This window comes from Oncorhynchus nerka, linkage group LG12, assembly GCF_034236695.1.
Source record: "Oncorhynchus nerka isolate Pitt River linkage group LG12, Oner_Uvic_2.0, whole genome shotgun sequence".
Lineage (NCBI taxonomy): Eukaryota > Metazoa > Chordata > Actinopteri > Salmoniformes > Salmonidae > Oncorhynchus > Oncorhynchus nerka.
In genome coordinates this window covers 71,065,213-71,086,114 of record NC_088407.1, presented here as the reverse complement: position 1 = coordinate 71,086,114, position 20,902 = coordinate 71,065,213, and the positions used below count along the sequence as shown (strand labels likewise).

The 20,902-nt window shown below is 41.5% G+C and overlaps 3 protein-coding genes across 5 annotated transcripts in view; 1 reads left to right on the top strand and 2 right to left on the bottom strand.

Moving 5' to 3' along the window:
- Positions 1–268: 268 nt before the first annotated feature.
- On the bottom strand, positions 269–15,663 carry LOC115138682 (REST corepressor 1-like). Of its 2 annotated transcripts, none has more exons than XM_029675798.2 (12): positions 13,030–15,663; positions 12,871–12,930; positions 12,131–12,211; positions 5,974–6,188; positions 5,644–5,771; positions 5,418–5,496; positions 5,276–5,329; positions 4,953–5,159; positions 4,658–4,735; positions 2,232–2,289; positions 1,789–2,033; positions 269–1,529 (listed from the first exon to the last, which is right to left on the bottom strand). In XM_029675798.2, the coding sequence occupies exons 1-12, from the start codon at positions 13,184–13,186 to the stop codon at positions 1,488–1,490; spliced, it is 1,404 nt and encodes a 467-aa protein (XP_029531658.1). In that variant the 5' UTR covers positions 13,187–15,663; the 3' UTR covers positions 269–1,487. The 2 variants fall into 2 exon arrangements, with proteins under 2 accessions (XP_029531658.1, XP_029531659.1); XM_029675799.2 differs by having other exon boundaries at positions 5,653–5,771.
- Positions 15,664–15,674: 11 nt separating this feature from the next.
- On the top strand, positions 15,675–18,190 carry LOC115138683 (ankyrin repeat domain-containing protein 9-like). The gene has a single exon (XM_029675800.2). It carries the CDS (start codon positions 16,228–16,230, stop codon positions 17,092–17,094), a length of 867 nt encoding a protein of 288 aa, XP_029531660.1. The 5' UTR covers positions 15,675–16,227; the 3' UTR covers positions 17,095–18,190.
- The window catches only part of LOC115138680 (tectonin beta-propeller repeat-containing protein 2-like), a 35,065-nt gene continuing 31,879 nt past the window's right edge, over positions 17,717–20,902 (bottom strand). The window contains exons 18-20 of one of the 2 annotated variants that reach the window (XM_065025778.1): positions 20,357–20,498; positions 20,024–20,173; positions 17,717–19,392 (exon numbers count right to left, since the gene is read on the bottom strand). In XM_065025778.1, the coding sequence (XP_064881850.1) occupies positions 19,241–19,392; positions 20,024–20,173; positions 20,357–20,498 (444 nt within the window). In that variant the 3' untranslated portion in view covers positions 17,717–19,240. Of the gene's footprint in view, positions 19,393–20,023; positions 20,174–20,356; positions 20,499–20,902 lie in introns of those variants that run through there. The other variant, XM_029675796.2, reaches the window with a different exon arrangement.

Genomic DNA, 20,902 nt, shown 5'->3' with positions numbered 1-20,902 from the left:
CTTCAGAAAAGGCATCATCCCTTGAACTGCTCATCACTCAAGGTTTTATATACACTTAGTGTACCAAACATTTGGAACACCTTCCTAACATAGAGTTGACCTAAATATGACAAGTCGTGCTGAACGACAGAACAAATGAGCCTGAGTGCCAACCTGTTTATGCCATGTTGTGACTGACAATAAGCAATGGAGTTGGCAAGAGCAAACAGGTCTGGGACCAGGCTAAAATCAAATAGCAGGAAAATACAAAAGAGCATCCAGTGGAATCTTTTAAATGTCCCTATAAATCCTTCAAATTTATTTATGGTTAATTAATGAGCAAACTGAATACACAATGGTAAATGACAGCAATAAAATGTACACACATTAAAACCCCACCTCAGGCATTCACAATTTCTTCACAAATATATATAAAAAAAGTTTCAAAACAGTAAGCTAAATCATGGTATCAGTACATTAAAAACAGTTGAATAGCATAGGCAGGTTGCTGCGAAAGGTTTGAACTGACAAATAACACATTTCAAACTCAATGTTTAAATTAAAATATCAAAATTCTCTCATTCATGTACTTAACTTCTCATTCAACGGTCATTTCAACTGAAAAATTCATAACATAAATTGTGTTGACCCGATTGTCCTGAGGTTACTAGTAAACTGAAAATGGACATCCTCACAATGTTTAACAGCTCCTATTTAAAGTTCCTTACATTAATTACAATGACTAATGCATTATTTATAAATATGCACTAGGGTCACAGACAAAAGGTTAGGGAGGAAGAAGACAAATAGAAATGGTTGTGTAGTATCAACTTGCACTGGGTCTCAATATGAAATGTTCCTGTGGAAATGCCATCCTCTCATTCTACGCCCTGTGTCGGGGTACAACTCGCCTGACTCACCCTATCTCCAACACTGCGATGGTATTCATTGGGTGGTTTTTTCTTTATGTCTGCCTGGTGTACAAAGACATCTTCATCAAGCACACAGAATGACAGGATAGTAATCCACAGGGTCATTTCATAATGAGACCTATTGTGATTAAATACTACACAACCAAAACCAGTCTTTACAAAGTAAAGAGGGTTACAGAAGGATAAAATGAAAAATATGTATTGTGGTCTAGATCACAGGGATCATCTGTAATGTTGAGTGACAGGGTAAGAGAGGCCAGATACAAAAACAAGTTACATTTGATACAGATGTTTTCCTTCTCACCAAGGTGACAAAAACAGTGATGGGATAAAGTGCAGTCAGATAATCCTGGTTACTTTGACTGTCAGACCGGCTGAAGAATGGCGCTTGAGTTAATTGGTGGGCAGCTGCAAAACATTCTTGAATTGGGGAAGAGGTAACAGGAATGACCTTCTTGAAGAAGCACACACAGACAGGATGTAACCTGTGCAGATTAATCATCGCCTCTTCAGCACAAAAGTAAAATCTCAGAGGGAGGAGTTCGGCCAACAGAAAAATCCAAGATGGCCGACCACTCAGGATGCCAGAGGTTGTTTTGACGCCACTGGCGATGATTCCTGTAAAGGGACAATGGGGAGTAATTGCAATTAATACATCTGGCAAATCAAACTGAAATTAAAGACTGGAGTTCTTTGTACATCCCTCTGAATTACTATACTGGTGCAAATAAAAAGGGGACCACTAAAATAGTAGGGCACAGTGCAAATTGTGTCTCATTTCATACTGAGATTGATAACTGAGTTTAGCCAATTAAATCCTTAATTTTTTTTTATTTAAAAAAAATCCATAATGGAATTAAATTGGTCAGTCACAGACCTCTTTTTGATCCTCTGGCACCACAGGAGTGGTGGCTCCATCCTCAGTAGAAGATATGTCCATTTTCTCCTCCTCTCCTCCCTTGGCTGCTCCCTCCATCCCGTGCTCAGCCTCCCATTCCTGCAGCACCTCATCCAGGTTGAAGCGTCGGCGGTAGTTAACAAAGAAGTTCTTCACCTGCACCACTGACTTGTTGCCAATCACGTCCGAGATAGCCTGGAAGTCCCGCCCATATTTTCTTATGGCTGGAAGATGTTACAATGGAGGGAACAAACATTTTATACAAATGTAGATTATGTGCCATGCCCCCCCAGCAAAACAACTTAAAATGGAATTCTTTATACCATGACTTTTCACAAGCCCCATTTCAGTTGGTTACATTTTCTTTCTACCTCCTCCCTTTCTCTAATCCCTACACATCTGTTGCAATTGCAATCAATTACCTTGTACAGCAAGCAGTTGCTCCTCTGTTGTCCAGCGAGTGTTGAACTTCTGGGTCACCTGAGACATGAATGGTCATGTTATCACTGGCACACAAACATGACATACACCACAGGTCATAATGAGTTAAAAGCAGGGGTTGGAACCAGTTCAGGGAAAAGAACAGAAAACCGCAAAAAAAACATTTTTTTCTAGGAACAGAATCGGGAACGAAAGTGATCTATACTGTTCCGGACCATAACCGCTTTTTAAAAGCATGGGAACTAGTTAGTAACGTTCTTTTACGTTCCGGGCATTTGTTTTCAGTCCCACAAACAATCTGCAACAAAGCAACTATGCAAAGTCCTCACTGTCACTCAAATGTATTTCAGTGTCTGCATGCCACCTGAAAATCTTTGCCAGTGTGTTTGAGCGTATTCAGAAATTAGGGAGAGATTTTTTACTATAGAAGAATGGATTAACTTTTTCAATGCTAGTTAAGGATACTATTTATACTGAACAAAAATGCAACATGTAAAGTGTAAGGAAATATGTTTCATGAGCTGAAATAAAAGATCCCAGAAATATTCCATATGCACAAAAAGCTTATTTCTTTCAAATTGTGTGAACAAATTTGTTTACATCACTGTTTGTGAGCATTTCTCCTTTGCCAAAATAATCCATCCACCTGACAGCTATGGCATATCAAGAAGCTGATTAAAGCATGATCATTACACAGGTGAATCTCGTGTTGGGGACAATAAAAGGCCACTAAAATGTGCAGATTTGTCACAACACAATGCCCCAGATGTCTCAAGTTGAAGCGTGCAATTGGCATGCTGACTGCAGAAATGTCCACCAGAGCTGTTGCCAGATCATTTAAATGTTAATTTCTCTACCATAACCCACCTTTAGCGTTGTTTAAGAGAATTTGGCAGTACGTTCAACGGGCCTCACAACCATGTGTAACCACGCCAGCCCAAAACCTCCACATCCAGCTTCTTCACCTGCAGGATAAACTGAGACCAGCCACCCGGATATCTCATGAAACGGTGAGTTTGCACATTGAAGTATTTCTGCACAAACTGTCAGAAACCATCTCAGGGAAGATCTGTGTGCTCCTCATCCTCATCAGGGTCTTGACCTGACTGCAGTTCGGTATCATAACCGACTTCAGTGGGCAAATCTCACCTTCGATTGCCACTGGCATGCTGGAGAGGTGTGCTCTTCACAGATGAATCCCGTTTTCAACTGTACCGGGCAGGTGGCAGACAGCGTGTATGGCATTGTGTGGGCGAGCGGTTTGCTGATGTCAACTTCGTGAACAGAGTTCCCCGTGGTGGCGGTAGGGTTTTATCAATGGCAATTTGAATGCTCAGAGATACTGGGAAGAGATTCCGAGGCCCATTGTCGTGCCATTCAGCCACCGCCGTCACCTCATGTTTCAGCATGATAACGCACAGCTACATGTCACAAGGATCTGTACACAATTCCTGGAAGCTGAAAATGTCCCAGTTCTTCCATGGCCTTCATACTCAGACGTGTCATCCATTGAGCATGTTGGCGACGCTCTGGATCAATGTGTACGACAGTATGTTCCAGTTTCCGCCACAATCCAGCAACTTCGCACAGCCATTGAAGAGTGGGACAAGATTCCACAGGCCACAATCAACAGCCTAATCAACTCTATGCGAAAGAGATATGTCGTACTACATGAGGCAAATGGAGGTCACACCCGATACTGACTGGTTGTCTGATTCACGCCCCAGCACTTTTTTTTTTAAAGGTATCTGTGACAGATGTTTATCTTTATTCCCAGTCATTAGGGAATCATGAATTTATTTCAATTGACTGACTTCCTTCCTTACATGAACTGTAACTCAGTAAAATGTTGCGTTTATTTTTCTTCAGTTCACTACGTTTTTTTAACTACAAAATGGTAAGACGTGTTTTTAATTCAAATTGGTGCCACTCTGCATTCACAGGCTTGTTAGCTAGCTCTGGTACAACGTTAAGGCAAATCTCAGAAGTTCAAAGACATTCAAGCTTGTTCATAGAAACCGCTCCTCCATAGGTATAATTCTGTGGATCTTAATTCAGATAATGTATGTCATAACAAGATGCCCAGGGCATCAAGCCAACTTCATCTCTCGCTCTTTCCCTACTCGCAAAATTTCAGTCGCTCCATAGTAAGCTGCTCTATCCACACTGATTAGTGAAAGAATTTAAAATATGGAGCCAAATGTTTAAAAAGGAACTATAGATATTGATTTTTAGTTCAAGTCTGTTCAGAACTTCAGCGAATCAAAAAATGTTTCTGTTCAGAACGGAACGATTGGAAAATCATTTTTGTTCCAACCCCTGGTTACAAGCCACCAGAGTAACATTCATTCTATGGAGAAAGAGACCAAATTAGATGGTCAGAACTCTAGGTAAGCAATAGCTTTACCTCAGGTACTCTGAAGTGGTCCACTCCTATGTCAAGCTTGTCCTTCAGAGCACTGTTATTCTGTTTGATGCTCTGGATCTAGAAAAGGGATAGAACTCATTCAGGAAACATTTCTAGGTTAACTCGTCTCTCACCCGGACACAGGACAATACTGAAGATACTTTAGGTCCTGTTCTTAATTTTCACACAAATCTCCCATTAACATCAATACATGATTGACGCAAAACTTACTCTCATCAGAAGAAAATCCTAGCACAGAGAAGATTAATGTATTGATGTTAAGACTAACACTAACCTGCCGTTTGATGGTAACCAGCTCCATGTCGATTTGCCTCAGCACACCGACCGCAGCAGGGGGGCTGGTGGACATAGCAGCTACGTCTCCCTGGCTCAGGTGCATTCCTTTAGGAGGCTTCTTTTTAGCACGATGCTGGTTCTTCCCTGGAGGACCCTGGGGTTCTTTCTTGACTTGGGTCAGTTTCTCTGCCATACTAGTATTCGGCTAGACGTAAAGGAATACATTTGGGTTCAAATGGCCAAAGTATCAAAACTAGGGAGAATTTAACATGAATTATGTATGTTTCTATTCAAATGGTAATGAAAATATTTAGAAGTTACCCTTTGTACCACTGGTACTGGTTTTATCTCCTGTTTCTCAGGTGCAGCACCCAGCTGAAACAGAAAATCTACATGTTAGTTGGTTCAATAAAACAGCATCTATTTTGTGTATTAAGTTACAAGAGCCTCTGAACAGACCCACCTCTTTCTTCTCGTCCTTATTTGGTTCGTACACTACATCCCTTGGAGTGTTACCATTGGTCTCCTCAGCCTCATTCTCACTAAAAAAGACAAAGCAAAATATTTATACATAGAAAAATGTATTCTTGGCCTGACTTTCCAAGATTACAATATGTTTTTCTAACCAATTTAAGTTTTTTAAAAGGAAGAGAGAATGTGGTTCATGCATTTTAAACAAAAGCACACACTTTTCATACCTCTCTTCTCGTCCCCTCTTCTGCTTGCGTGCATGGCGATCCATGACACTGGTTTTGCTCCGGGTCTTCTTCCAAGAGTAGTAAAATCTAACTAAGCTGGCAATGGACTTGTCAGGCAACTAGCACAAGAAGACTTTATCAATCAAGGAAAACAATTTTTTTCTACATGATTTGTTGTTTAGAGACATCACACAATGGGCACCCCAAATTAGTGTCTCATGTGCCATGGTCAACTATGTGTTACAATGTTTGTCAATTAAGTATTCGGTTTTAAACATATTTTTTAAAAACTAAAAATGTAAAAAATGTTTAGTCTCTCACCATCTGCTGTATACGGTGGAAAGTTTTTCCGTGGAAGCTAAAACCCTGTTCAAACAGGACCTTGTCCTCCACTGACCACTCATCTGGGAAAGGTGTGAAGTTGGGCAAATCTGCCAGGGACTTCTCAATGTTGTGCTTGTGCCAGAAAAGCATCCCCAGTGCCTGCTCCATGTTGTACCCATGCTTCTCTTTGGTAATTGCAATGTATTCATCCACTGTAAAAAAATAAAAAATAAAAATGGTATTTAGTGCCTTCAATAAGTATATACTATACCCCATTGACTTATTCCACATTGCGTTGTTACAGCCTGAATTAAAAATGGATGACATGCATTTATTTTCTCACCAGTCTAAACACAATACCCTCTAATGACAAAGTTAAAACATGTTTTATACATTATTGCAAATACAGAAATCTAATTTAAATAAAAGTATTCACACCGAGTCAATACTTTGTGGAAGCAGCGATTATAGCAGTGAGTCTTTCTGGGTAAGTTTCTAAAAGCTTTCCACACCTGGAATGTGCAACATTTGCACATTATTAGTATTATTATTGTTTTGTTTTTTAAATTCAAGCTTGCCATAGAGTTTTGACTTAAATCTACCTCGGCCATTCAGGAACAGTCACTGTCTTCTTGGTAAACAACTCCATTAAAGATTTGGCCTTGTGTTTCAGGTTACTGTCCTGCTAAAAAGGTTCATGCATTTCCTAGTGTCTGGTGGGAAGCAGACTGAACCATGCTTTCCTCTAGAATTTTGCCTGTGCTTAGTTCCATTCCATTTATTTATTTTGGGGGTTACAAGCATACCCATAAAATGATGCAGCCACAGCTATGCTTGGAAATATGGAGAGTGGTACTCAGTAACATGTTATATTGGATTTGCCCCTGAACACTTTGTATTCAGGACATTTTTTGCAGTATTACTTTAGTACCTTATTGCAAACAGGATGCATGTTTCGTAATACTTTCTAATTTACAGGCACAGTTCTTTTTACTCTTTCAATTAGGTTAGTATTGTGGAGTAACTACAATGTTGTTGATCCATCCATCTGTTTTAAAGTCACCATTGGCCTCATAGTAAAATCCCTGAGCGTATTTCTTCCTCTCTAGCAACAGTTCAGAAGGATGCCTGTATCTTTGTAGTGACTGGGTATATTGATGCAGTACACCATCCAATATGTAATTAATAACTTCACCAAGCCCAAAGGGATATTCGAATGTGGGTTTTTTGGCAGCCGTTTCACGGGCTCAAATAAAATGAAAAATCAAATTAAGATGTATTTGGCGCATGTGAGAAATACAACAGGTGTAGACTTTACCGTGAAATGCTTACTTTGCCAACAATGCAGAGTTAGAAAGCTCCTGATCAATTGTGCTATTTTGCATATTTTTTTTTAAACTGTGGATTTAAAAACATTTTGGGGTTGGTTTCATGTTTCCACCATCATTTCCCATGACTGAAAAGAGCTTCTGGACATCAGAACAGCTATCACTAACCTCGATTTGGGTGAGGACTTCTACTTCAATGAGTCAGAGGTGGAGAACATATTGATTATACAAGACCCAAATCCCAGACTCCCTTTGAGAAGGAGGCGGCGGCGCTATAGAGACAAACGTGCGGGATACCTGAAAGGACTACGTCTGCGAGTGGATAAACCGCCTACCCTCTGTTCTATCACTGGAGAATAAACTGGACAGGCTCCGTTAGAGATGATCCTATCAACATGATCTAAAAAAACTGTAATAACCTATTTTTCCAAGAGTCATGGCTGAACAAGGATGTGGAAATTTTAAAAAATCTAGCAGGACCGACCGGCAGTTTTGGGAATGCTCAGGGGAGGGAGTGTCTCTTTGTAAACAGCTGGTGCGCAACCTCTAATACTAGGGTAGTCTTGAGGTTCTACTCGCCTGAGTTAGAATACCGTATTTTATTTTTACCTTTATTTAACTAGGCAAGTAAGTTAAGAACCAATTCTTATTTTCGATGACGGCCTAAGAACAGTGGGTTAACTGCCTGTTCAGGGGCAGAACGACAGATTTGTACATTGTCAGCTCGGGGATTTGAACTTGCAACCTTCCGGTTACTAGTCCAACGCTCTAACCACTAGGCTACCCTGCGGCCCCTTATGATAAGCTGTAGACTATAATATTCACCAAGAGAGTTTATCTGTCTTTTTAACACCACAAACCGATGCTGGCACTAAGACTGCACTCAACAAGCTGTAAAGGGCCATACACAAACAAGAAAATGCTCACGCATGTGGCGCTCCTAGTAGCTGGTTAACGCAGGAGAACTGAAATAAGTTTTATCTAAGTTCTACCAGCATGCCACCTGTGCAACTTCAGGCAAAAAGAAATTGAGTTCACCTTTATTCCACACACAGACACGTGCACAAAGCTCTCCCTCCATTTGGAAATTCTGACCATAACTATCCTCCTGATTGCTGCTTACAAGCAAAAACTAAAATACAGAAGTGGTCCAATGAAGCTGATGCTAAGCTACAGGACTGTTTCGCTAGCACAGACTGGAATATGTTCCGGGACTTTTCCGATAGCATTGTTAACCACATCAGTTACCGGCTTCATTAATAAGTGCATCGACGACGTCGTCCCCACAGGGAATGTACAGTGCATTCAGAAAGTTTAAAATGTATTAAAAATTGTTCCCCTCCCCCATCAATCTACAAACAATACCCCATAATGACAAAGCAGAAATGTTAGCAAATGTATCAAATAAATATCACATTTACATACGTATTCAGAACTTTTGCTCAGTACTTTGTTGAAGCAGCTCTGGCAGCGATTACTGACGAGTCTTCTTGGGTATGAAGCTACAAGCTTGGCACACCTGTATTTGGGGAGTTTCGCCCATTCTTCTCTGCAGATCCTCTCATGCTCTGCCAGGTTGGATAGGGAGAGTCGCTGCACAGATATTTTCAGGTTTTTCCAGAGATGTTTGATCGGGATCAAGTCCAGGCTGCGGGTTGGCCACTCAAGGACATTCAGAGAGTTGTCCTGAAGCATTTTCTTGGCTGTGTGCTTAGGGTTGTTGTCCTGCTGGAAGGTGAACCTTCACCCTAGTCTGAGGTCCTGAGCACTCTGGAGCAGGTTTTCATCAACGATCTCTCTGTACTTTGCGCTGTTCATCGTTCCCTCAATCCTGACAAGTCTCCAAGTCCCTGCAGCTGAAAAACATCCACACAGCATGATGCTGCCACCACCATGCATCACCGTAGGGACGGTGCCAGGTTTACATTTAACATTTACATTTAAGTCATTTAGCAGACGCTCTTATCCAGAGCGACTTACAAATTGGTGCGTTCACCTTAAGACATCCAGTGGAACAGCCACTTTACAATAGTGCATCTAAATCTTTTAAGGGGGGTGAGAAGGATTACTTTATCCTATCCTAGGTATTCCTGAAAGAGGTGGGGTTTCAGGTGTCTCCGGAAGGTGGTGATTGACTCCGCTGTCCTGGCGTCGTGAGGGAGTTTGTTCCACCATTGGGGGGCCAGAGCAGCGAACAGTTTTGACTGGGCTGCGCGGGAACTGTACTTCCTCAGTGGTAGGGAGGCGAGCAGGCCAGAGGTGGATGAACGCAGTGCCCTTGTTTGGGTGTAGGGCCTGATCAGAGCCTGGAGGTACTGAGGTGCCGTTCCCCTCACAGCTCCGTAGGCAAGCACCATGGTCTTGTAGCGGATGCGAGCTTCAACTGGAAGCCAGTGGAGAGAGCGGAGGAGCGGGGTGACGTGAGAGAACTTGGGAAGGTTGAACACCAGACGGGCTGCGGCGTTCTGGATGAGGTTTCTTCCAGTCATGACACTTGGCATTCAGGCCAAAGAGTTCAATCTTGTTTCTCATGGTCAGAGTACTTTAGGTGCCTTTTGACAAACTCCAAACGGGCTGTCATGAGCCTTTTACTGAGGAGTGGATTCATTCTGGCCACTCTACCATAAAGGTCTGATTGGTGGAGTGCTGCAGAGATGGTTGTCCTTCTGGAAGGTTCTCCCATCTCCACAGAGGAAATCTGGAGCTTACAAACTTCTTCCATTTAAGAATTATGGAGGGCACTGTGTTCTTGGAGACCAATGTTGCAGACATTTTTTGGCACCCTTCCCCAGATCTGTGCCTCGACACAATCAAGGCTCAGTGCTCTACAGACAATTCCTTTGACCTCATGGCTTGTTCTTTTTGCGTTGACATGCACTGTCAACCGTGGGACCTTATATAAACAGGTGTGTGTCTTTCCCAATCATGTACAAACAATTGAATTTACATCAGGTGGACTCCAATCAAGTTGTAGAAACATCTCAAGGATGATCAATGGAAACAGGATGCACCTACTCAATTTCAAGTCTCATAGCAAAAGGGTCTGAATACTTTTATAAAAAAACAAATACCTTTTTATTTATATCTTTGCAAACATTTCTAAAAACTTGTTTTCACTTTGTGATTATGGGGAGACAGGACGGACAGCTGATCAACCTCACAGTGGCAGACCACGTGTAACACCTGCACAGGATCGGTACATCCGAACATCACACCTGCTGGACAGGTACAGGATGGCAACAACAACTGCCCCGAGTTACACCAGGAAAGCACAATCCCTCCATCAGTGCTCAGACTGTCCACAATAGGCTCAGAGAGACTGGACTGAGGGCTTGTAGGCCTGTTGTAAGGCAGGTCCTCACCAGACATCACCGTCAACAACGTCACCTATGGGCACAAACCCACTGTCACTGGACCAGACAGGACTGGCAAAAAGTGCTCTTCACTCACAAGTCATGGTTTTGTCTCACCAGGGGTGATGGTCAGATTCCCGTTTATCGTCGAAGGAATTAGCGTTACACCAAGGCCTGTACTCTGGAGCGGGATCGATTTGGAGGTGGAGGATCCGTTATGGTCTGGGGGATGTGTCACAGCATCATCGGACTGAGCTTGTTGTCATTGCAGGCAATCTCAACTCTGTGCGTTACAGGGAAGACATCCTCCTCCCTCATGTGGTACCCTTCCTGCAGGCTCATCCTGACATGACCCTCCAGCATGAAAATGCCACCAGCCATACGGCTCGTTCTCTGCGTGATTTCCTGCAGGACAGGAATGTCAAGTGTTCTGCAATGGCCAGCAAAGATGATTGAATCTGTGTTCGAAACTCACTGCTCGACTGAGGGCCCTTACAGATAATTGTATGTGTGTGGTACATATAATTAGGTAGTCAATCAAGAATCATGTTAAACACTATTATGTATTGCACACAGTCCATGTAACTGTGGCTTCTTAACCAAATTTTGCATCCTGAACTTATTTAAGCTTAACATACACTACATGACCAAAAGTATGTGGACGTCGGCTCATTTAACATCTCATTGCAAAATCATGGGCATTAATGTGGAGTTGGTCCCCCCTTTGCAGACTCCACTCTTCTGGGAAGGCTTTCCACTAGATTTTGGAACATTGTTGCTGGATTTGCATCCATTCAGCCACAAGAGCATTAGTGAGGTCGGGCGATTAGGCCAGGCTCGCAGTCGGCATTCAATTCATCCCAAAGGTGTCCGATGGGGTTAAGGTCAGGGCTCTGTGCAAGTCAGTCAAGTTCTTCCACACCGATCTCAACAAACCATTTCTTTATGGTCCTCGGATTGTGCACAGGGGCATTGTCATGGTGAAACAGGAAAGGCTGTCCCATTCTGTGTGTGGCCTACCACTTTGCGGCTGAGCAGTTGTAAGTCCTAGACGTTTCCACTTAACAGCACTTACAGTTGACCGGGGCATCTCTAGCAGGGCAGAAATTTGAGGAACTGACTTGTTGGAAAGGTGGCATCCTATGACAGTGCCAAGTTAAGTCACTGAGCTATTCAGTAAGGCCATTCTACTGCCAGAGATTGCATGGCTGTGTGCTAAATTTTAAATGCCTGTCAGCAACGGGTGTGGCTGAAAAAGCAGAATCCAAAATGTGGAAAAAGTCAAGGGCACACACAGAGAGAGAGACAGAAAGAGAGACAAAAGACTGGAATAACACTCATCTACCCATTTCTGCTATTATTGTATAGTTAAATCATTAAGTTAATATTTTGCTTCAGGTAAAACTTCAGATTTGTAAAAGCAACTATTTTACATTTAGTATATAATGAGAAAATGGCTTGAATGTTCCTTACATTTAGCTTCGGCCAGGTTCCGACTGGGGATCCACACCCGCATGCCCAAATTGTCCCTCTCCTCGGCCACTTTGGCAATCTCTGACATAGGGGAATAATGGGATTAAATGATTACCAGTGACTTCATTACTCTTAAACTACTCTGCCTTTATCTTTAAAAAAAAGAAGAAGAATGAAACTGGTGAAATTGGCATCACAAGCCAATCAATCATCTCACGGAGAGATCATTTATACAATTTAAAACATATGGACCATGAGCAGTCAGGATTTACAATCATAAAGTAAAAGCAGCTACAATCAATTTCATAATGCTTCATTCTTTGATGGGTAGCAATCATATCTAAACAATATTTCTCTCTCTCTCAATAAATAATAATGTTCGTTCACCCAACAATTAGGGCCTAGCTATGACTGGTGTAAAATAAACTTTTTAAATTAGCCAGCTCATCTCAAAAATGTTTTAATTCAGCAGCTAAAAATGCTGAAATATATTGGATATATTTTAACATCAGTGATTGAGTTGTGTTGTTAAATCCATTCAAACATTAAACAAAATGTAGCCATGTACAGGAGTTGGAATGTCAGAAGAATCAAGATTAGCAGTAACAAGCCAGTTTAGTCAAGATTCGTGGAATAGGTTAGTAAAGGTTCGTGGAATCTACAACCAGGAATTGTTCGAGGCTATCACGTCTGGTAACGTGTTCTAGCTTTACGACTGTCTGAACGGTAAAATGACTCACCTGGATCATAGTCTGGCACAAGAGCTTGATACTGAGTCCCAACTCTCATACCACCAATACCTGAACATGAAATAAACACAGGATTAACATTTTGAATCAGTGTACAATTGTATGAAGTAGTTTAGTGTGACCGAGGCTACCACTGTCGTGTTGACCTACCATGCTCATCATCACTGGAACAGCCCGAACTTCCTTCTTCCCATGAATTGTTGCTATTTCCATTTGTAGAAAAACTTTTGTTTGGATTATTCACTGCATTCCTACCCCTTCTTTTCCCAGACATTTCTGAGCCACTCTTTTCCATCATTGCAGGCATTTTTAAAATGGAGAAAGAGCAACAAAACTATTTGAATTTCGGCTAGCTACTGTCTGGCTATCGTCAGCAGCACCTTGCTAGTTTGCTAGCTAGCGAACAAAGTAACGTTAGCGAGTTGGCTAGCTAAGCTGCTGGCTAGCTGGACGAAACTATGATGACCAACTGGTTAAATTGGTCAACTAACCAGCTAAAGACTGCTTTATTATTAAATTAGTTCAGATAGATAGCTTGCTCCAAAAAATATGACGGGTGACCAAAAAGCTGTTGTGTGGCTCTCTTGAATATTAACCAGCCACCCCGAAAGCTAGCTAGCAAGAAATACCCAAGTTAGCGAGGGGTGCTTCACTGCTAGCTTGCTACTACTTGGATAAAAGTTGCGGTTGCAACTAGCAAGCTTGATTTTTGAAATACATTAGCATAGCTACGTGGCTTTAACACCAGCATTTGTCAACTATATTCTATAGACTTTGACTAGTTAGCTGGCTACTTTTGTCCATTATAGTCGTTACTAAGAGGTGTCGAGAATCTTGCCAGGTAGGTCGGTTGCTAGTTCACACTCCACGGGGTTTTGATAAAGTGCACGACTGCATCAAATGGAACTCCGAATTGTTCAAGCCTTGCCCTGCAGAGAGACCCCTCAAACTAATGATGAGGACCAATTCTCTTCTTACCTGGAAACTAGAGGCTACGATTGATTAAGTAATTATTTAATTGGGAAATTACGCAACTAAACAAAATTAGTTCTGCAAATACAGCCAATTTACGGAATTAATAAAAATCCAAGGCTATTTAAAATAATCTCACTGAAAACAGTGAATAAATTAATCGAATCATATGAATTTCAGTCCTTTTATTTTATTTTAAAGGACTGCATTTATTTTCGTTTTTGTTTATATGCCAGAGACCAAATTATGCTTAAACCTATATTAGCTCATTAACCTCAATCTGTCATGAGCCCCTGGTCCCCATCCTCAGAAGCCCTATAAAGGAGCAATGTCTTGCATTCACATAGTCACAATCAAGCTACTTCTGGTCTCCTTGAAAAGGGTACTCTAAAATAGTATGTGCATGTATTCATAGCAATGTGGCAATGCAGTTGCAAACTATGCCCTCCAAAAATATCTCGCCAGGGAAGTCAAACAATATTTGGGGAGCTCAATAGCCTACTTGAGCAAGACTCATATCTTGCTAAATGGGGGTCCTCCGATAGGTATAGGAAATACTTTCTATAGGCTATTTTTTTTACCTGATATTAATTTATCTCTCTTTTTTTTTTTACTTCACTGGCCAAGTACTTCTGGAAGGCACTGTATCTGTGCAGATACATGAATAAGATATATGTGGGTTTTTTTTCCCTCTGCTCTTATGCTTTTTCCATTGTTATTCCCACACAGATGTGGTGATAACAGACTGTGATGTATTTCATTCTCCACTTAACATTAATTTAATCAAAAACTCATCCATCATGCTTCTTCTGAACTGTAACGTGGCCTATTTTATACAGTATAGCCCAGCACTATCTAGCTGCAGCAGTCATGCTCACATCTATACAGTAAATCTAAATATTATCTTTAGTGATCTTCAATTTCTCATTACATAGGCTACACAGATTACCCATGCCATAATGTCATGTTAGTAGGGTTGGGGTTTATGACTATGGAACATCACTGTGCATGTTTGCTATTACTCAAAACCATGCTCAAGTAGAATATGGAGAACAGTAGAAGCCCATACAACTCCACACCAGTATGGGCTAAAGGTAGCATAGTGGCTACAGCATTGGGTCAGTAACAGAAAGGATACTATAATAATATATGTTTTATTTCACTACACATTTCAATTAGCTGATTCAGAACCAATTTTACACTGATTTCCCACTTCATAACCCATTTTAAATTGCATTTACACTTCTGCATGACTCATAATAAATGTCAACAGGTCAGATTTGATCATACCATGATGTGTGGACATATTGTAAGCTGTATGTTTTCAAATTCATTTAAATGGGTGATGAAGGTGAAGATGATGAAGATGAGCATATGCTACTTTGTCAATTCAAGGTTATTTATGACATGTAATTACACGTATTCACCAGGCAGATGGCGTGGTGGACTATCGAAAATACGCCTATAATTTTCTGTCCTAAACTGAAGCTACTAAAACTAATACGTTATATAACACATACATTTGACTTTTGCACGAACCTACAAGCTGTTACACAATTTGAGGTTAATTTGAATGTCATCGTTTAAAAAACACTTTCAAATACCTATATTGTTGCCTGTCGAGACCTGTAGTCCATGTTATTGATGTGGTATATCTTGTTTAATAGGTCTACAGTCGATAGGTGTAACCTAATCCTGACGACACAACACGATCTAAACAAGATGTAAATTCCTTAAAATTATGAAACCCGAGGTGGCGCGTTGCACCAGACGCTCAATTACATAATGCACTGCTGAACCACAACCGGACGGTTCTGTATGCACTGGGGACATTCGATAGGGGGGCGATAGCGCGTTGCCCAAACAAATCGCTCACATGGCGCACTAAACACATACTTTAAAGTTAATGGCACTTGGAATTTAGGACGTCACATTTAATCTCACCTTGGAGTCGTCATCAAACAGCCAATGGGGATATTTGTTGACGCAGTGAGCGACCAACGAGGGCAGTCGTGAAGGAGTTCCACTATTGCCATCAGCAAGGGTATATAAACTGCCGATGGAGTCTGAAGAAGGTTTGAAGCAAGTCAATAACAGCCGAAACATACTGAACACAGACTCCCAAGAGCAGCGAGACAGAAGAGCCGTTACGTTTGCTATAGGCTTTCATTTTTATTTGAAAAACTTTTTGCCGTGTGTTATGCAAGTTCCCTAAATTCAGCTATTGGTTATTTTATATATTTATAACTGTTTTCTTCTAAATCACATCTGACATCCTGTGTTGATGTTAACAGAGCTGGCACAGAGGTGATAGGCTATACCTTGCAAAAAAAAGGTATATTCAGAAATTAAAGGAATCTGCCGAACACAGTAGCAATGCCTTACGATCTAGGTGTGTTTGACAGCCGGGCCGATTATAAATCAGAGAAACAGTGCCAAAGAACCTCCTTTGCCTTCTACCAAGCAGTGCGGGACCTGTTACCAGTATGGGTGCTCGAGGACATGCGGACTATGGAAGTGTTTCATTGGGAAGAAGGGCGGGCATGCTCTTTTACTCCACCCGAGGCTTTTCTGTATGCACTTGTTCACGACCATCAACAATACGCCAAATTCCTCCTCAACAGATACTCTGTTGGTGCACTGGAGATGCCCAGTCAAAGCTTCTGCTGCTGCCAAGCATCAGCAACACCGCATCTCACAGTAGCTGTTCGCTATAATCGTATTACTATCCTGAAAATGATCATGGACTCCCTAAAAGACTTCTCTGATAGTGAGCGCCAGAGCTACTTGAACACCCGTGGATGTTTTCACATGCAAGGAGGCAAATACGCATTGCATCTGGCGTGCGAACTGGTGCGCCCTGAGTGTTTGATTATGCTACTAGGACACCGTGCATGTCCTTATGTCACAGACCGAGATGGGAACACCCCCTTGGACTGCCTCCTAAATCAGATACGTCAGGGCGAGCCTGACATGCGTAGCAAGCACGTCTGCCTTGGTTACCTCATTCTCTTCATGCCAAAATTCAATTTTCAAATGAAGGGACAGTTGCAGAAGAATCCAGGGCTGTGGCAGAGTCTTATTGGAGAGCAGGCGTTCCAGTGGCTTTTAGAACTATCTCCTCCCTCTCTCTTTGTTCAGGCTATGCATACGATGACCCAGTCTAAACCTGTTAAACAGTTGGACTCTCTGCCAGACTTTCTGAAACCACTGGACTTCAGGCTACACCAGTATACCAGATGAAACTACTCGACAGGTTTATTTTTGGCTATGGTGTGAACGATTTAATAGTGTGAATAAAATGCAGTATGCCGCTTTGTAAATAGGAACAACAACTCAAAAGGTTATTTCATTTTGATGTTTAAAAACAATGCACTATAGAATACACATCTGGACTTGAATGTTGTTGCAATGTAAATAAGAGTTGTGTACACAAGAGAACCTGTTGCAGTTTTCAACCAGAATATACTTGGCCATTATCTGGCGGTTGTGGAGTGAAGCAGGGCAGAGAACGTTATTACTATAGAAACTACACAGGCAACTGAGAAGTGTTGTGTTACAACCCTACAGAAACAATAGACTAGGTCCAAAACTATGAACGTTTCACAGCATGGTATCACCCATAACATGGCACAATGGTTTGAATGTGCTTTTTGCACACATTCATGGTTGTTTTCTCTGCTGATGATAGCACGGCTCATGGTCAGAAGGAAAACATTCTCAGCTCCAGTCCTGTCCTAGGCCCCCACAATTTTGTTCCAGATCAGCACTGTGTTAGTGATAGGCTAGAGTAAAAATGTGCAGTTCTATGGAGTTGAGAAACACTGCTATATCTATGGTGGTCATACAGCACCATCAGGCAGAGTCTCTGTAAACACCTTTATTAAGGAAGTTCATTCATACTGAGGAGAGGCATGGATTCATACAACAGGATTCAGTGGACTTGCAGTGCTGTGTATCCCATATAGACACACACAGAGGGGATACTTCAACTCGATCTTTGGGTTTTCCTGTCTAGTGTAAAACATTGTCATTAAATCTGATTTTACATCTCAAATGGCACCCTATTCATCTAGATTGTGCACTACTTCTGGCCCGGACTTTGTCAATCTGAATTGAACTGGCAAACTCCTAAGGATTAAATAGCACTAGAGTACAGTATTCAGAAGCAACAATATGATACCATTAAATGCATGATTCCCTTAATTATTCAGTAGCTGTATTAAGACAGAATAAATTATTTGGTTCGTTTCCCTTTCTGGTAGTTATACAAAATACACGTGTTATAAATCTCCCAGAACAAACTCCTGCAAATATCCCTTCCTTAGTGAGCACAGTATTCCACAGTAAAAAAGGAAGCATCAATCAATATGTGCACAGTAAGCACCTACACTTATGTGGTACCCTTGCACTGTAACATGATACATTTCTCCATTCAAGTACTTACAGTCATGTTCCATCTGTATTATTATAAACAGTAAAAAAAATTAAATGGATCTCCTTCATACTACCATCGTAGTTTCCTTTAAAACAACATGAAAACATAATTCAAAGACCATGGCCCTATATAACTCCTGTGATAGTGGTTCAACTGGACTAGAGGTATGACAGATCTAAATATTTAATTGAAGATACCCTATTGGAAGGCTCTAAGTGTGATGTGGTAAGTACAGTATTCATCGGAATAAATCGATATGTAAAAAAACAATACAAGAGCTACAGTCAGTGCCTTTGGGAGAGGATGTTTTCTAAGAAAACAACAGACTGTCTTAGGGTATAAAGTCTAGACGAATGCTGTGTACAGTCTCAGGGTAGCAAGTCTTGACTAGTGCTGTGTACTGGGAGTGCAGTTACTTTCCCACTTCAATTAAAGTGCAAACTAACTCAAATGAAGAAAAATATTGCCTTCCTAAAATGTCACCAATAATTACTTTTTTTTAAACTAATATAACAATTCATTCCTTAAATTAAATTCAATAGGGATTGGTTGGGTTAGGTTAAAAGTAAACACTGGTTGTACACAGCATGAGGTGGTCTGCGAGACACCCCGTTCCCTTGGTAACACCAATTATCCCATCCTGTCTGTCCACCGAGCCATTGTGCAATCCGTACTGATTCATAAGCACCTAGCAGTTGCCTTAGAATCTATTATGTACATAGGATGATAACATTAAAAAGACATACAGTAGGTAAAGTGCCCACCAATAAATGCAATGCAGCCCATTTCAGTAGAGAAAGTGAATATTAATAAAGAGTGGTTGTTTCAGTTGGGGAGAAACGTGAGAAATAGTACCATATTCCCTTCATAGTCCACGACTTGACCAGAGCCCTATGCACTATGGTCCCTAGCCAAATGTAGTGCACTATATAGGGAATATAACACAATTCTTTAGATGACCTCCCACTCCTCCTCCAGGTCCTCTCCTCTCAGGGAGCCTGTGTTGACATGGGAATTGATGGTGTTGTGCACCAGGGTCTCGGTGAGCCGGTGCCTCAGACCTCCAGACACACTCACAGCCCACAGCTCGTCCATGGGTGTCACTGTGGGACAATCAGCATGTTGGAGGTGATCAGTTTGAGCAAGGCGAAGCAGAGGCACACAATTTTCTAATGTTGATCCCCTAACAAGGAGTTATTTGGGATGACTTGTAGATCAGTATTGTGACTGCAATGTAGTAGATCTCAAATGTGCACAATGGAAGAGCAAGCCATTCATTCATTAACTCTCTCTCTCTCTCTCTCAGAATGAAGCTGTGGTTGTGTTCGTGAAAAGAGAAAATTTGGTTGGTAGGCTAATTGCTAGTGGAATATTCATAAGGGGAGTGTGTTGGTGCCAATTTCACCTTCTTTGTTTTGTAGCTGAGGCTGGGTCTAATCATGCTATGGATGGTGGTGTAGATAAGGCTGGGTCTAGTCAAGTTATGGATGGTGGTGTAGATAAGGCTGGGTCTAGTCAAGTTATGGATGGTGGTGTAGCAGAGGCTGGGTCTCGTCATGCTATGGATGGTGGTGACTCATTACTCACTCAGCCTCATCACTCACCACTCCCTCCCTCATCACTCACCTCTCTCCCTCATCACTCACCTCTCTCTCCCTCATCACTCACCTCTCTCTCCCTCATCACTCACCTCTCTCTCCCTCATCACTCACCTCTCTCTCCCTCATCACTCACCTGTCAGCCAGTTGAGCAGGCCTGGTATCTTCTTCCAGTAGTCCCCTGCTGGGTTCTTGTCAGTGATACCATAGCGCCTCGCCACCTCCCCGTTGGGGCAGCGCACCCAAACAGTCTTCACACTCAGCACCAGCTGACTGGCCTGCAAGCCTGGGAATAATTTGGATAAATGAAAGGAAAAATTATGATCTAGTCTTTGGACAAAGGTTTTATGAATGGGTGTCTGATCTTCCACTTATGAATATGTAGATGACATAGTCTTTGGAGTCGGACAAAGGTGTTATTAATTATCGTTGGATGTCTGACTAGTTGGTCAATCTTCAGGTCATTCACCTGGAATGTGTTCCCAATCTGTGCCGATAGGCATCTTGTCTGTGATTCCAGTGCGGACATGTACATTCCCTCTGTTGTCCATGGCCCACAGCATGCTGTCGTTGGGACTGGTGTGGATTCTAATAAAATGCACTCCTAGTGGCTGATGGAGCAGAAAACCATGATGGTGTCAACAACACAGCACAACAGGAGATATCATGGGCTGAACTATAAACTCAGTGTGAGGGTCAAATATTTTTGTCTGGTATGTTTCCAGAATGACTTTATCATCAATATCTATAGTAAAATGCTAAGACAATTTTCTTTAACAGTCTGAAGATATGAGGATTGACTTAAACATAAAATACATAAGCAACCATCACTGTATTAATCAAATGCAGGCAGATGTACAATGTAGGCAATCATATTGCTCTTTCTATAAATAAAAGGGGCCAATTAATGACATCAGGGTCAACACTTCAAAATGGTTTGATATAAATTTAAATATGATTTTTTTGCAGCTTCACATGTAAAAGGAATATGAGTGTATCAAAGGCACAATGAGAC

Coding starts and splice junctions, on each gene's coding strand:
- LOC115138682 (XM_029675798.2), bottom strand. CDS start 13,186: ATGCCTGCAATGATGGAAAAGAGTGGCTCAGAAATGTCTGGGAAAAGA. Junction 12,931..13,029: donor TTCCAGTGATGATGAGCATG/GTAGGTCAACAC, acceptor TTTCATGTTCAG/GTATTGGTGGTATGAGAGTT. Junction 5,330..5,417: donor ATAAGGACGAGAAGAAAGAG/GTGGGTCTGTTC, acceptor TTTCTGTTTCAG/CTGGGTGCTGCACCTGAGAA.
- LOC115138683 (XM_029675800.2), top strand. CDS start 16,228: ATGCCTTACGATCTAGGTGTGTTTGACAGCCGGGCCGATTATAAATCA.